The sequence below is a fragment of the Rissa tridactyla genome, chromosome 21 (assembly GCF_028500815.1).
Source record: "Rissa tridactyla isolate bRisTri1 chromosome 21, bRisTri1.patW.cur.20221130, whole genome shotgun sequence".
Lineage (NCBI taxonomy): Eukaryota > Metazoa > Chordata > Aves > Charadriiformes > Laridae > Rissa > Rissa tridactyla.
Window position 1 is genome coordinate 1,089,779 of NC_071486.1, and position 17,296 is coordinate 1,107,074.

At 48.5% G+C, this 17,296-nt stretch overlaps 1 protein-coding gene across 1 annotated transcript in view; it reads right to left on the reverse strand.

The window, feature by feature from the left end:
- The window catches only part of PKP1 (plakophilin 1), a 42,600-nt gene that overhangs the window by 13,830 nt on the left and 11,474 nt on the right, over positions 1-17,296 (reverse strand). Inside the window, exons 3-5 of the mRNA XM_054181456.1 lie at positions 10,948-11,372; positions 2,145-2,289; positions 232-439 (exon numbers count right to left, since the gene is read on the reverse strand). Coding sequence (XP_054037431.1) covers positions 232-439; positions 2,145-2,289; positions 10,948-11,372 — 778 coding nt within the window. The remainder of the gene's footprint in view (positions 1-231; positions 440-2,144; positions 2,290-10,947; positions 11,373-17,296) is intronic.

The following is a 17,296-nucleotide window of genomic DNA, read 5'->3' on the forward strand; positions in this document are numbered from 1 at the left end:
GTGCTTCCCCAGTGGGCGCTTATGATGTGAGGAACCCTTATGGGACATTGAAGGGCTAGGACCTCCTCTGCTTTCTGTTTTAGGTTGCCATTTAGTGCAACAGGAGGGTAAAACATCCTCTTTGTGGTATGGCAGCACCATGGCTACTGGTCCTTTGCGTGCTGGAGCAACATGGACCACAGGCAGGGAGGAGCATGGTCCTTGCTGAGGGCTGAGCAGTCAGCTGTGTACCTGTCAGTTGTTTCTGAATTTCAGTGTTCCCTGTCCTTCGTAGAAGGCTCACGCACTCCCTTATCCCATTCTGCCGCCGGGTTTCTATCTTGTTGGTTGGATTCTTGAAGACCAAATTTCGGAGGGCTCCAGCTGCTGCACGCTGTACGTTCTGGTTTGTGCTGCGGAGCAGCTCGACGAGCTTGGCGATTCCCCCCAGCCGATAGACCTGTACCAGGAAAGACATGCGGCCATCAGCATGGTGTGCAGAGCATCACTGGGACAGGGACAACTAGAACTGCGATGGCGATGCAAGGAGTCAACACAGCACGTACTCAGGGGAGCTGGGAAAGCAGATGTGTCAGTAAAGGCTGGCTAGAGCTTGAAGATGGCATGTCTGGCTCAGGCCATAGGTCACGAGCACAAAGGTGCTGGCCTTGAGGTTGGAGCTTAAACTCTGGAAGTGGATGTCTATGAGTAATGGCCATGGACCGAATCCTCTGCTTGATGTAAATGTGCTTGCTCCCACAAACTTTCACCTACCTCCATCAGTTTGCATCAGGTGAAAATGTTGCGCTGCCTATCTGTAGAGGCCATTTATAGTAATATAATGACACGATGTGGTAATTTATCTGCATCCTGAAATCACAGGCTGAGCTTAGAGGGATGGTCATGGTGCAGTGTAAACACCCCCAAGGTCAGCCAGAAGCAGTACTGGGCCGTACTCAACAGGGGCAGCATCGGAAAGGGGTGTGAACCCGACCTGCAGGACACCACACACACGCCGGGGAGGTTTGAACGCAAATTCCTCCAGCTGAGCTTTCCAAAATGATGGGGATGTCCTCTCCACCAGGTCTCCTGGGGACATGATCCCACATGGAGCCTCTCCTGGCACAAACCAACCCCTTGGCTGGAGATTTGCTGACAATAGAAAATGAATGAGCACCTTTCAGAAAGGAAAGAAAACAAGCGTGCGCTCGGATGACTCACGTACCTGCTCTGACATATCTTTCTGGGAAGTGATGGGACAGCCCAGTGCTCAGAGACTGTTTTCAACGGTAACGAAGGGCGTGGCCACCCCACAATTAGCGACGGTAACATGGGCTGGGGTACCTGCACTCGGTTCAGACACAGCAAAGTCACAGCGGTACGTCCCCACGCTGTGCCAGCATGTCCAGCTCCACTATTGTGCCAGGAAACGGGAAGCCACCTCTATAGGGATGGCACCTGGGTAACCCCATGCTTGCATGACTGCAAACGCGCCAGGGTGGGGATAAACTTTTGTGACAGTCTTGCTACAGCAGATCCACCCTTGGGGCTGCCTCCTTTGCTGCATGTTGGCACAAATTTAGTAATCGGAGAGTGACAGCATAAGAAAAATAAGCTTCTCCATAAGAAGGGCTTCTGTTTGATCAAATATCATGATTACATGATTACGAATTAACCCATTGGCCTAGAAGGCTGAAAATGGCTGAAATGTCAGTGAGCAATGCACAATGACGATCACAGTGGGATTTAGATGAATTTTGCGTGGCTCTGACACTGCAGCTCTGAGATCGCAAAAGTTGCATGTGGAATGGGGTGCAATTGCATCCAGAAGAGGACACTGCATCTGGATGGCTGCTTCCGTATCACCAAAACCCGTCAATCTGTGTCACAACAGCTTATGGTGGTAACGTGGACACAGTCTCCTCTGCTGCCTGGTAACTATTCCCCTGTGTTGAAATCCTGACTGACTGCTATTAAGAGAAAATGGTGGCTAGAAGTTGAAAAACCTACTTAATCAATCCCTGAGCGCGACTAACGAGGTATAAGGCTCCAGCCCGAAAATCAAGGGGACCTATGGACCCTTGGTACTGAGGAAAACCAATTTCATCCATCTCACATGCCATCACAGCCCACGTGATGGCAGAGCTCTGAAGGAGTTTGCTCACCTCTTGCTTGGCAGACTCATCCTGGAAGCAGGTGTGCTGGAGGTAGTAAGCACCCATGGCCTGGTATTTGTCATCAGAGGAGCACAGAAGTTGTATGGCTTTCTGGATGGTCATTGTACCGCCGTCTATCTCATCACCACAAATTCTGTGTTAAAGAGAAATACAGTATTGGTTGAGTGCTCAGCCAAAAAGGCTACGTCATTACTGGGAATTATTAGAAAGGAATCAATTACAAAATGTAAAATGTTATCACATTGCTGCATAAACCACACGGTGCACCCCTAGTGCATTTCTCTGTCTCAAAAAAAGGGAATATAAAAGTGGAAAATTCATCGTGGAGGACACTAAAGCTAATAAATTATGGATCCGGTCTATCCAGTAACAAAGGAGACAGAAACTAAAAGCTCAGTTGAGGTCCTAGATGTCTAATCATGTCTAAAGTGGAAGGTTTAATGAACAGAGAACCAGTATTCACTGTTCCTCAAATAAAAGAATTAGTGGACAAGGGTGAAACCATCCGTCAGGTTATTAGGACAATCTAAAGTAGACAGATGCTTTTCCCACAGCATGTGAGCCTTTGATGTGAGATGTGGTGGAAGCAAAAATGTGAGAGCAGTCGATGGTCTCAGGAGGCAAGAGCAGATCCCTTAGGAAAAGGCGACAGGCATGTCTGGAGTGCTGGGATGGACAAATATTGAGTTTATGAAATACTAATAATAGCACTGAGATGTCCTGCTCCCAGGGTATGTTTACACTGGTAGTTTCCAAGCTCTTCATAAAAGTTGGCCACTGTCATCAACCCCTGTTATAGGTAAAGAATGGAATGTGCCTACAGACTCCAGAGGAAGGATATGAATGCCTCTGGCTTGGAGCGGGGCTGAAACCCTGGGAAAAATACAAACACCTGAAGATTTGTCCCCTTCTTCAGAAAAATGAAGGTCCTGCTCTCATTGGCTTGTACTTATTTAGCATCATCTGTGATGTTTTAACCACGTAAAATTAGAAAAGGGTACAAACTTTCAGACTGGTGAAGGAGCTCTGAACTGCAAAGCTTGTCCGTGTTTCCAATTATATTAGTTAGTCTAATAAAAGTTACCGTCTCTTCTTAGCATCCTTGCGCCTGCTAGGATGGCTGCAGCAGGATCTCCACTCACAGCTGCGTTGTCGGCATTAATTTGCATCACAGTAAATGACCACACAAAGTTCAGGAACGAGAAGAGTCAAACCCTGAACTCCTCTTTGGTTATTACTATTTCAGCAGCGATGGGATACAAACGGGAAACGCTTTGTTAACTGGATGAAATCAAAAAGCGTGGGGGCTTTGCTAGGACAACTACGTCACCGTTGTGCCTGGCGGATGTTATTCCCTGTTCAGGATCCGGTCGCAACTGATGGGGAATTTTACCTGGAGGTTGGGGAGATTAGTTCCTGTTTGAACCACGTTGGTTTGTACACAAGATTTCACTCCATGCCATACTAGTGGCTACGTAGAGGGGCTGATCATCTTCAGACAATCCAATACACAAGAAAACAGTGTTTTTTAACAAGTTCTTTAAATGAACCTTTGAAGTATTAAATATTACTATGAGGGAGTGCCTTCTTCAGTGCATGGGATATGCAACTCATTTTGATCGTGCCAAATAAATGTTAAGAATGAAGGTCTAGATTAAACCATTAAAACAATAAGATTAAAAAAATATGTTGTCCTTAAGCATCCAAAGGTTCACCTCCACACAGCATGGTTCGGCTCTATTCTGCCTCAAACCAGGACATTAATATTCACAATTCCATAGCAAATTTCATACAGAATGTCAAAAGCCAACGGTTATGCTGTGGCACTGTAAGACAGCACGAAAGGCTTTTTTTGCCTCCCCTACCCTCACCGGTATAAAGTTGCATCCAGTTTAAATTACTCATTTAAGCACCTGTGTAGTCAATGGAGAGGAAATAGGTGCTTCCAGAGAACAACTTGCCTTTGTGTCTTGGACATTTTTCCTAAGACAGGAAGACTTGCCCTCTGGAGATGCCTCTGCCTCCGTTGGTATACAGGAATGACAGACAACAGTCTTGCATTGGACCTTAAGCACTCAATGTCTAAGGGTAGATGAACGCCATTCCACTTTTATTTCTACACTAACAGTAAAGCATCACTTCCTCACATAATTTTTTCATCAGTTTGAACCTCTACCAAAACTTGGTTCCAAGAAGCTTCGGTTATATCTGCAAGAAGGAAATGCAAAACTGGAAAGACAAAGTTTAAACTAAAAACTATAGAACCTCGGAAATCTTTGGTTTGGATCCAGGATGCTGTGATTTTCTCTTGTCTTTTTCATGCTCCCGAGACACACAAAAGAGCTGAGACACCGATGGATCCAGCATGAGCAGCACCAGAGAGATTTCTCCTTTGAGAATGCAGACCTGGGCTGGCCGTGTGGGGAGGGAAGGTATATTAATAAAAGCACCAGGTCACTGGCCATGCAGCATATGTGGTCATGGTGAATTCTTTTTTCTTTTTAATTTACCAAATTGAGAAAACCCCTAAATCAGGTACACTTTTTATGAGAAAGAAGGATGTCTACTTGGTCTGGCTACTCAAGGAAGGCAATTTTCGACACACCCACTCCTTAAGAGGGCCAAGCCCTCCTTCGGCAGGGGAGAACTAGGCATCCAGGTCCAGTTCTGCGTGGGAAAAGACAAGGAGGGTTCCATTTCCCCTGCTGGCTCGCCAACAGGAGAAGTTCACAGAAGGTGAGCAGCCGGGCTCAGTCATGCCGCCCAAGAAGCAGCAGTGATTTCTCCTACCTGAGAATATAATCACCCTGGCAAAGCCCATGCTAATGGGAGATTGTTCATCAGCCAGTCAGGGATGTTCCTAACCAGATCTACACTACGAGAACAACAGTCTGCTCCAACACAAATTCTTGGACTGTGGCCATCTCCAACCTGGGCCAATGTGCCTGGTAGGAAGAGCTCCAAAGGTTGTTCTTCTTCCACAAGAAAGAAGCAATCAGAACAGGGAGAGACCTCAATTAGAAATGATTCAACAGGAGACAAATTAGATGATCAGATTCAGGTGTGGAAGGGAAACAAATACTTAAGAGGCTCGGTATTACAGAAAGGCAAATTCCCTCATTTGGTACCAAAGCCGTCCTTCACTTTGTATTAGCAGATTGATTTGCGTTAATCAGATCTAAGTCTCCATCCTGGTTGTTAGGGCTACAAGTCCCAGGAGAGGAGGAAGTCAGAAAACTCTAATAAATTCCATTGTTCATTAGCAAAATCAGAGTGAAGACACTTTAGAGTGTCTAGCACATTCAAGCCTTCCAGAGTCAGGCCACACTGGAGCAAACCCTATAGCCATGTTCCACGCCAAGCAGCCATGTCCACCTCTGGGGCATGGCACCAAGGTTTTGATGGCACTGAAAGCTCAGCTGGAGCTTCCCCTCAGGCTTTGCTCGGTGGGTCGATACCAGGGAAGATGGGCACAGACCGACACTTAACCTAGAGAGGAGGGGTTCCTCACCACGTGCAATGAGATGAACCCTGCCAGGACAGCATCGCCCACAGCTCCACAGCAATTGCTTTGGGTGCAAGCGCTCAGTGCAGACAAGTTCACATCACCAGGAGCCAGTGCTGTGAAACAGTCATTTTTAGAGGCAGTTTATCCAAATTAAGAGCAAACCGAAACGAAGGTGCCTATCGTGGTACTTGGTTCTGCTTTCATTGCGTGGCATAACCCTGGAGAATTTGTGTTTTCATACTGATCACTTTTATCCCAAACAAGGGGAGATCTGTCAGAAAACACCTTTCTGTTTCAGTACCTTTTTGGACTCTTCCAATAACTTTTGTATGTTTTCACTGTTTATAGTATTTCCAGAGAGACCGAGCTCCTGCCCAGGAATGAATGGTGACAGGACACATGCTTACTGTCCCTGAACTTTAGCCACAGCTCACAGAGGCTGCTGAAGCTTGTCTGGGGCCAAGTCAGCGTCACTGTAGACAACTATGACCTTATGGAAAATCCAAAGGGTCGCCCCAGCTGTTACTGCATCCTCCGTAGCTGCCAGCCACGGTATTCAAGGCCTTTAACAGAGTAGGACCAAGATATTACATATTTCCAGGTGCCTTGAGAGACCCTTGCATTCACCGGATCTCTGATGAGGTGTTTTAGTCTCTTTCTCCCGTATACAGAGAACTCCAAAGGGAGACGTATCCTCGTCTTAAAATGAGGCCAAAGGTGCATGTGGTATTATGGAAGACAACTCATATTGTAGGTGTCCATTAACGGCTCCTGATCTATATCAGCAACCCTTAAGCTGGGGAATGTCTGCAGACACCCCAGCTCACCTCTCATCTTCACAAATGAGAATACCCTGAATCCTTCACAAGGGGTGAGATTAGTCTGGCCTCTCAGTCATGTCTCCAGCTCAGACACCTGGGTTTCCCCTGAAGTCAACCAAGAGGCACTGACTGTGTCAGGGGGTAACTCACTGACCTACCTCAGATTTCGGCTCCGTTGGCCACTGACTGCATCTCTGCCAAGGCAACAGGAGCACCCAGCACAGGTGCAGGCATCTCCTAAAGGAGTGATATGCACGTAACCCATTGACGACTGCACAGACTATCGCAGAGACAGAACCACCATGTGTCACTATCTAGACTGGCTCTGGGCTGTCAGTCCCATGTGCGTGTGGTATCCGAAGCACAACGTGCAACATGTCTGGAAGCAGAACTGATCCAGAGCCAGCCAGTGGCCACCACAGTTTTCTTGTACCTCAAGTTCCAGCTGGAGAAGGACAAAGAGTCAAAGTTTTCTAGGATGCATCAAACATCACATTCTTTATCACTTCTCGTTATCACTACCTGATGACCAAGGAGGATGTAGAAACTTTTTTCCTGACTGGGCTGAATCGCAACAAGTTATTTAGCTAAAAGCTGGCTAGCTCAAGAGGACACACTGCCACTTGGAGCATGTTGCAAGTACCACCCATGAGAGGAAATGGTTAAAAGCAGGCAGATATGCATAGTCTGCACCATCTGCCAAAACCACTGTTGCTACCAGTTTCCAGGATGAAAGGCTGCAGATCTATGGGATGTCATGAGATCCCAAAGAGGAGAAGGGTTCCAGGGAGAAGAGGGAGCCCTGGATACCAAGAAGACTCCCTCCAGCTCTATCAGGCAGAATGACTCACTCCAGAGAACAAATGGCAAAATGTGAGTGCTGCTCATCGAGAACTGCCTTTGGGCAGGAGCCACCAGAGTAACCCATGAGCTTCTGAGCCCACGACAGATATACTGAGCTTGGAAATGTTGTTCCAGATATGACATAATGTTTACAAAGGCTTAAGCCCTTGAGTGGTTACAGAGAAGAATGTCTGGAAGGGACATCAGAAGGTCCCTCTCTGCTCACTGAGGTAGAATTACAATGACAGGGGTGGTGGAAGAGGAGGTTTCTCAAAGCAAGTCAGTACTGTTTAACCTCCTGATCTGAACAAACAGTGCAAAAGTCCAATTTCATCACCAGACACAATGCTATGGGGTGAGTAAACCCCTACATCATGGTTTAGTTTATCATAGAATCATAGAATGGTTTTTCCCAAAAAACACTTAGGCGTTAATCTACTCATCAGCTAGCTGGAGGAAAGGTGCTTTCATCAACTAGAGTTGCTTCTGTAAGAGGAAGGACTCTTCTGAGAGATAGTTATCAAAGAGACAGCTCTTCCATGTCTTACACAGCCAAAGCCAGTTCAATAAATGGAAGCAATCACACAACCAAGAATAGTTCCAGAAATGAAGTAACTTTGTGGCCAAATGCAGAGGGACTGTTCAGTACAGGTAGTTTGACAGTTTTTGCACACTCAGTATTTTGATATCTACACACCACTCTCACTACCTGAGAACATCCAACAACCCCTTTTTTCATCTCACACCGTCCAAGGAGATCAGAGCCGTAGCACAGCATGCCTGAGAAGCACCACTCTTGAACCAGTACTGACACTGTCCACAGTCACTGCGTTACAGAGCAGTTTCGTGTCACAGACAGACCCAGCGGATGGCAGGCTCCACCGTAATCCCTCTCACAGCAATGGAAATCACCCCACTGGGTCACATCTGAAAGCATGGAAACTAGATAGCCCTTCCCTTGCTCATAGAGATGGTTTGCTAACCTGCAGACGAGATATCCACCTACGCGGGAGATTTGCAGCATGAAAACTGAACACAAAATTATACTTGTTATGAAGGCAAAAACTCTACCTGAAGAACTACTAGAATAGGAAGAACAGAGCCCCAGACAGGGAACCACAGCAGCTAAACCTTTGTCCTGCATGCGGGGGTTAATAATGGGATACTGACAAGCAAACCTCTCCCTACCCAAATGAAGATCGAGCTCTCCAAGTGAGGGATCCTCCAGCCAGAAACAGTCCTACAGAGCAAAGAGAGCCCAGATATGGTCCTAACCCACCTCTGAAGGCCCCTTCCCAACAAAAGCACGCTCCAGATCAAGGCTAACAGTGACCTGCCACTTTATAAAGGCTAATGGCTTTCCAACGAAGTGATTCTTCAAAGAGGACCACTCCATAGTATGTTTCCAAAACTTTAAGGACAACTGCTGCTAACTTCATCTCCCTCGAGTCAAGAGCAGAAACGCTTGTACAAGCTGCCCTCCAAATTAATCCAGCTCTGCAGTGAGTTTCACGCGAAGCAGGGAGGTGTGCCCCAGCCAAATCAGATTTACTCAAGGGACACAGCCCCAGCTGAGCCTACGACTTGAAGCCCAGCGTTTCCACATCAGAACCAGTTCTGCCAGATGAGCCATGCCCCAAGCCAGGAGAAGTGTATAAATGGAGCCACTCCCTAACCAAAGGGCATCCAGTGCTGGAGAGTATTCTTCTCACAACAGCAGTTCTCCTTCTCTTCAGAAAATGCCATTATTCTTCAAGTGACCTTTCCAAAGCAATGACCAAGTCTACAACCGTGAGCGCTGCGCAGCACAGAGCAGGGCTGGCTTTGGAGAGAGCCCGCCTGCCCTGGACTAACTTCTCAACAGCAATATTTTCCCTAGGCAGAAGGCAGCTGCAGTCCCATGTTTCAGCATTCTGCCATCCTTCCCACTACACTCTTATGCGCTTTAGTCAGAAATTCCCTAGAACAAGTTACTTCCAGTTTATGTAACGTCTCTGTTACAAAACTTCTGAAATCAGCAAGCCAACGCTCCCGGTGCTCTGGGTTGGCCAGGGCTAATTTTGCACGTGTTAAACATGAAGAAACTGGGCACATGGGAAGCTACGGTTTCATGACAACATGGTAACGGACAAGTGACATTTTTTGCCATACACAATCTTGGACATACTTCTCCTACTCAATACAAAACGAGGGAGGCAGAGCAGAGAATTAGCCAGAGAAATCCGGAAATCAACATTCAGATGTGAAAAAGGGCAGGATTTGGCTCACGCTAATGACTGTGAGGGGGGATTTTCTCAATATCCTCATCTCACCTGATGAGTCAATGGCTCAAGAAGCTCAGGCCTTTGGTGTGAGTTATGACAAAGGCTATGAGCCCTGTTAATTAATCTCACACTTATGCTGCAATGTGCAAATTCTCTTTTGGACCAGGGACCACCAGGAATGAGCTTGAGGGCTTCTAGGGTTTGTGTGAGAAGCTACCACATCTGTCTGGGAGTTGCAATAACTTCTGGGTTGGTGCAGAGCAGACCCCGTATGACAGCGATGCAGCAACAGTAGCCCCTGGGAACGCTTGTGGAAGATGCACACCCCCATTGCAACCTTGAACTGCAATCTTTTGTAGTTCAAAACATGCAAACCATAGTCTTCCAAGACTATGGCTTGTGCAGACCAAACCTCTTCCAAGGCTATGGCAGAATATGGTTGGTGCTCCAGAGCCAGAGGCAGTGCAGCCATCAGCATCAGGGCAGCTTTGAATCAACATCACTCCAATGCCATCAAAACCCCACAAGGGTTTTTTTCAGTGGGAGCTCTGCCGCATTGCACAGCTGTATCAGCTTGGGAGTGTCTGAGCTCACTGGTGTGTTTTACATGCCCTATTGTTGTAGGCAACATTTACAAGAAGGGACCTGATGCTAACTGAGGCATGAAGGACCATCCTCCACCCTTTCATAATTCCTAACCCCAAAGGGAGTGGATGCTCTGGACAGGAAGGAGGCTTCCATTCCCTCCTCTTTTCGATTTGGCTATTTATTTCAATTTCTGGTTCAATTTTTTCTGGAACGCAAATCAGACCTTTTGAGTGCATGAAGCAAGGGCTGGGTGGAAAGACAGCGGGGTAAATACAACCGCTTACCAGGTTCTCAGCTCTGCTCTGAGTCAGGCTCTCAGGAACCAACACCGTCAAAATTAGTTGATTTTTTTAGGTTTGTTTTCTGCCAAATCAGAGCAGTGTGACAGCCAGGAGAGGCACCCAGGCTACACACCAGGCTTTCCGCTCTTCACCTCCCCACCTTCATCTTGCAAAGGACCTGTTGGCTAATACCACCACAGAGACTGGGCGATCATCTTGCCCAACATCACACAGCTGGAGCAGAGATGTATACACTGAGCCAGTCATGTTGGTTTCCCTCCGTAGCCCATGAAAAGAAATAAGCCCTTTAAGTGTGACTCATCTGACCCACTTTAGACTCTACTGCAGGATGCGATTAAGCGCGGTGCGCGCTGGTGAGCAGCTCTCCAGTGGCTATAAAGCAGCTCAGGTGACTAGCTCTGGTGGACAGACCTCCACAGAAGATGTCTACATTTACTCAGGTTCAGCCCACTGCAGCAGACTTACTTGGAGCCGGACTGAGTCTGTCCATAAACCACGTCCTGCTTGCAGCTCATCATGGGCTGGGCATAGACCACATCGGGCTTGTTGCTTGAGGGGCAGGAGAGGGCCCGTGCTGGCATTTTTTTACTTGTCCTGGTAGTTCCTTGCTGGGTGCTGCAGCTGCTGTAGATGCTCTGGCGGTTCAAGGTTGCCTTGTGCTCTGCCCGGCCCCCCACCTGACTCTTCCTCAGCGTGCCCCGGGGTGGTTCGCAGTAGAGGTCGGGCTCACTCCGGCTGCTCTTGATGTTCTGCACAAAGCAGTAGTCGCTGCCAGCCCTGGCGGGGCTGCAGACAGCCTTGCTGTAGTGCTTGCTGCCCCAGCCCTCCATCTGGCTGTATGAGCTGTAGCGCCGGTTCTCCACGTCCCGCTTCAGGGTCCCGTTGTACAACTGGTCAACGAGAAAACAGGAGACAAAAATATTAGGAAAGGGTTGAGCTGCACATCGACATTGCCAAGCCCACTCCTGTGTGGGTGTCACGGCTACCAAATGCCTCCTAGGTATTTTTCTGGCCCAGAATTTACGGGAGGTTAGCCCATCTGCAGCCCTTACAAAGGTGCCAAACCCTCCCTTGAAATCCGGGGACACTTAGTGATCGGGATATGGCATCCAGGTGCTTGAAAGCAGAATTGAAAGCTCAAATATGACCCTGACGTTAGAGATAATTCCTTATTTCCAACACACGGGGTCTAACCCAACCTGTAATTAGAGGAGCTCACATCACATCTCTTGCCATCACAAAGAACGATGCCCCATCCTGACCTCCCAGCACTGCCTGCATTTATTTTTAACTTCCTTATGCCCCCTTCCATCTATAAGTTCCTTAGGAAGAGAGTAAAGGGAGTGAAAAATCAGTAAGAAGGGATTCTTGAATCTCATTGTGCCAAGAAACAAGTGGAGACAATGAATATCTGCTTATGGGTTATGAGGTGTGTAGTATCAGCTCATATAATGGGATGTTCTGAGAACAATGGGGGATATGCAATGAGAACTGAGATGACTAAGCAAGGAAGAAAGAAAAAAAAAAAAGGATAAAAGACAATAAGAAAACCAACTGCAATTAATCAAATTAAAAAATGGCTTTAGCTGGCCTGCTGTCAGTTCAAAATGTCCTCACCGCTTCACCAAAAGTCCTCCAGTTTTGCCCCGAGTACATCAGGACTGAAGCCAATAGTCTTTAGCAATATTAAAACTTCTGAATGTCAGTGCTGGCACCTGGAAGCCTGCAGGGTTGTATCCAAGTGAGAGACAAGTCACCAAGCTGTGTCCTCCAGAAGGGAAAATAAATGAAGCTATTTTAGTGCAGTTTGCCCCATCACACTGAGTTTCTCCACTGCATCCCCCTCAGCACGCTGGCAAGCAGATCTCCAAGACATACAGCAAAGAGGCATAAAAAGAATGAAAGAGTAAAACTGCCTGCTTCATCCACCTTTGGTTTATCTTGGGAAAGCTCATCCATGGTCTCTTGTTGGGCCAAGGATTTTTTTCTCACCTAACTTTAAGCCTCTTTGCTTTGGGTGGCTCTTTCTGCAAAAGCCACCCAAGGATCCCTTGGGCTGGGAGAGAAAAGCCAACACCAGCACTTTGTTATTTCCATGGAGGTTCAAGGCACAAGGTGTGAAAAGCCTGTGCCTGGTGCAATAGCTCATGTCACTGAAAAAAAATTCCATGTTTCCTAACGTAGAAACACCACATGACAGGGAAATTGGTATCCTCTGCAGGCTCACCCTGCGTCCCGCTGCTCTGCCCCGACTTCATCCCAGCCCTGAGCACACTCAGCATCATTCCCGTCTCCAACACTCTGCAGAATTGTCATTATGTTAATTAATTAAGCCAAATATTTCCATTAACAAACTGATCTTCAGGAATGCTGTGAATCCTCTCTGCTGAGAGTTGCATGGGTAACGGCTGAAAACCTTTAAAAGGGGTTACGCAGCAGGTGCGCCATCCGGGTAAGAAGAAACCCTTTAGTCCAGCCGCGCCGATACCCAGATCGCCCTGGAATTTGAGCACCACTCTGGAGTAGTTTTCATACTTTGATTCTGCAGGCTTGCATCTAAACAGGTGAATTGCTGGAAGGGGAGAAAAGGGGAGCAAATTCTCTTTGCGTTTGCTCCAGAGGACACAGAAAAAAACCTGCCAGTGCTGCAGCACAGCAGGCAGCAGGTTTGGTGCCCGCTGCAGAGCTCCCAGGGATTTGGCAGAAGAATTCGCATGTGATAAGAAGAGCGAGCACGAGGCACATGGGTAAGTCCGATGAGATTCGGGGGCTCCCCTGGCAGTGGGGCAAGCCCACCAAAGTTCCCAGGATGGCCGTGCACAGGGGTTCTCTCCGTCAGGGTTTTGCTTTGCACGCAGCAATGGCAAAGTGACCTTTCATAGAATCATAGAATTGCCTAGGCTGGAAGGGATTTTTTAAGATCATCAAGTCCAACCTTTAACTCAACACTGCGAAAAACACCACTAGCCCACGTCCCTCAGCACCACGTCCACACGTCTTTTAAATCCCTCCTGGGACGGCGACTCCACCGCTTCCCTGGGCAGCCTGCTCCAATGCTTGACAACCCTTTGGGAGAAGAAATTTTTCCTAATATCCATCCTAAACCTCCCCTGCCACAACTTAAGGCCGCTTCCTCTTGTCCTATCACCTGCTACTTGGGAAAAGAGACCAACCCCCACCTCGCTACACCCTCCTTTCAGGGAGCTGTAGAGAGCGAGAAGGTCTCCCCTTTCATGAAGTCATGATCTACCCCACTTCTATGTCCTTCTAAGGGTGACGTCATCCTCATTTTTCTTCATTTTCCTGGGTTCAGAAACCCTCAGGACAGTGAGGGACGGGACAGGGCTGCGGCAGGAAGGTGCAGGGTGGACTTTGCTGCTCGGTGGAGCGGGGAACCCACTCCCGGGGCTCGCCACCGGCAGCGGCTGCTGGAGGACAGAGCAGCAGCTTGTTAGATGTGAGCCCTGTCGTTTTTCTTTATGAGTCAGTATAAACCGGGATTATTTTGTAGGGCTGTCAGAAGCTTGGCAGAGCCGCAGAGCCCCTGGGCATTTGCTGAAACCAATTCAGCTAACCATGGAAGAGGTAACTTGTTATTTATCTAAAGCTATTGTTTGCTCTCCAGTGTACTCACACGGGCTCTCCGCCAGCCCAGCGGGTGAGGGAGGGTGTGAGTGTGTCTGCGTTTATAGATATGGAATTATCAATTCTGCATTTCCTGCTGTGTTTCATACAGTGGCATAGAGCATTGTCCTCTTTCTTGCCAGCCCGGAGATGGGTGAAGCAAAGCGACCGCCTGTTTGGAAAGACACCTCTCTGCAACACAGGGAGCCCTGGGCGGCAAGTCAGTGCAGGTCCCGGCAGGGCGGGGAAGCCTTTTGCAAACTCATGGGAAAATAGTTCCCGTGTGATGTGAAGCTCATTACCAAAGTCAGTGCATGACTTTTATTGCTGATTCTACCAGATGCTTGGCTGAGCCCATTTTAATCTCTTTCAAGTGGCACGGACCTAATTGGTATCTTAGAATTCCTCTCTGCAGCAGGAGCCTGATCCAAAGCCTCCAAATCAATGAGGAGCCTCCTGTCAGCTTCAGCGGATTTCAGACCTGCTTGCCAAACGGTCTCTATGAATCCTTGCACAGATGTAGCTGACCTCTTGATCCCGGCAAAGTGCCCTAAGAGCAGCTTTCTCAGACTAAAACCCACGTCCCCATTTCAGATGTTCACCAAGCCAAGGCAAGAGACCTCCACTTCTAACACTGCAGCAAACCCGGCCAAGGGAACGGGGTTCCCCACGCTGTTATCTCTTCACTGGGTGCAGCGATCAGTGAGATAGGATGGTAGAAGGGAGGCACTCTGCCGTCTGGAGAAGAGATGACATCTCTGAAGGTGAAGGTGATGCTATTACATTGTCTGTGGTTTAAAGAGCCACCTGACAACAATCTCATAACTTTTGCTGATGCCATTACGTGTGTAGAGTGAGCTCTCCCTCTGCAGAATAGCATTAGTGAAAGGAAATAATCAATCTCTCGCCTTCAAACCTCATAAACCGCCCAGATTTCCCAACACCCTGAATTGCATCTACCCACTGCTTGTGGGTGTTTGCATGGGGGAGGTGGGCCAAGTCCATACCTCCTCCCTTCAGGAGTGCGGAGAAATGCTGGAAAAGACAAGGAAGTCCCTCAAAGCCCGGTGGAGACAGAAAGCAGTGATTCCCTCGGCACTGCAAGACCTGGAAACCATTTTAGAAGAGCACAGGCAGTCACCAAGACTTCTCCCCATGGCGCCTGAGAAGTCGGGGCAGCTGGGTAGGTCTTTCCTTTCAGCCAGGCACCATCACGCACTGGTAGCCCCCTGCACTCGTAGGATGCAGGAGGATGCTCACGTGCAGCTGGGCAACGCCGAGATCCTGAATTTTAGCCTGAACTTCTCCTCCCTACTGCGAAACGAGCCCTTATGTTTGAGGCCAAGCCTTGGGAGCCGTTCATTCATATTAAAACAAGGAGGGGAGGCACGGGGAGGAAAGGCAGAAGATGAGCACTGATAGCGTGCGCGGATGCTCTTATCAGGCCCGAGGAGTAAGCGCTTTCCTTCAGTGGCAGCAGCAAAGACCTGCCTTTAACATAATAATCATTTGTGGATCACCAGTTCTCAGTCTGCGATGTGGGACCGTTTTAGGAACATCAACTGGAATATCCGGCAGTCGCACAAGGCAGGTAAATAAGTACCTTTAATCTCTTATTTCAACTGGAATAAAGCTGGTGCTCGAGAGAAAGTCACAATGGCAATATCCCACTCATTGATGATGCGTCCTTTTCTGTTTGTCTCGTCCATAAACCCTCTTGTGTAACAGGGAAAGTCCCTCTCCTCCCCGCGCTTTCCAGAGAAGCACGGAGCAAGGTGCGCCAGCCCCGGGAATCGCGCTCCCATCTCAGCGCTGCCTCTCCACGTCGGAGGCCCTCCCTGATAACTGGGTGTTTCTGACTTCTGCATCTAAGGACGCGATCAGTTCATTACCCAGCTCTCATTTTTTCCCTTGCAATTTGTTTGTTTCTAGAGCAGCAGACAGAGAGAAGTGAAGGACTCCGTATAAACACGTCAGGAGCAGGTTTCTCCCAGGCTGGAGGGCAAAGCACAGGCAATGCAACACGACAGCGTCCCACCCTGAGTGATGGGTGGGGAAAACTCTTGATGCCACTTGCGAAACGCTGTAGCTGCTGCCTGCTACACACTCCATTGCAGGGGGAAAAATTGCAAAACCAGCAAATGTATTGTTTATCTATTTCTGAAACGCTCTTTCCCACCTCTCCCGGGTGCTGCCTTTTTCATCTGGTTCCTTATGCAGCTGGGATTTAGCTGCTTCTGGCCAGGGAAGGAAATGTCCCACTTGCTACTCCAAAGCAAAAAGCCTCTTGCAAAACCTCACAGGCTCTGACCAAGCAACGATGTGCAACAGCTATAAATCTTGGTTTTCTTTGATAAGATTGCCCAGACCACACTGTTTTGGGGGTTCTTTTAAACTTGAATGTGTCATCACAGCAAATGACACATTTTTGTCCTGAAATCATTAGGGAACAAAGCTCCCGCTGACAACGAGAGATTTTTTTGTCCGCAGTGGCAAAGCCAGCCAGGGAGAGCAGGGAGCGTTCCCCTCTCACGGCAAACACCTCTCAAGCAGTGAATGCATTTGGGAGAGAAAGTTCTGCAACTTTCTGCCACAGAGAACATCTATTTTGGACTCTACGTACAGTCTCCAGTGTAGAGTGACCACCAAAGTGCATGTTTTTCATTAGAGCCATAACAGGCATAATTGCTACAGAAGCCAGGCTGGGTGGGCCAGCGCAGCACGGAGCCCGAGATCCCAGCGGTGGTGCCTGAGGAAAGCAGTGGTGAGCACTGGTGGCCCAGTAGCCGCTGGTCCCCAGCTGTTATGTGCCAGGACCCAACTCAGTTAACTGCTTTAACCGGAGCAGCATCAGACATGCCAAATATTCCTCGGTCTGGGAGCAGGGCTGCCCTCAGAAACGTTACTCACTGCGAGCCCCAAGCTGTCAGCCCTGTGGGGATGAGGATCTGCCCACCCCGCTGGAGGCAGGTGGAGGTGTTAGGAGACCCTAACATCTGAGATGTGCTTCCTGCCCTACCCAGCACACCAGGGGCCTGTTTGCCCCTCGTTCGGGGCAGTGCTGGGGCTGGGGGGTCCACGCTGCAGCTTACACCCACATCATGCCGCTGTATTTCCTTCTCGTGGGACCACCAGCACAGGGAGGTTGGGTGCCTTGTCCTGATACTGCATCGTCTTGACAGTTGATGCC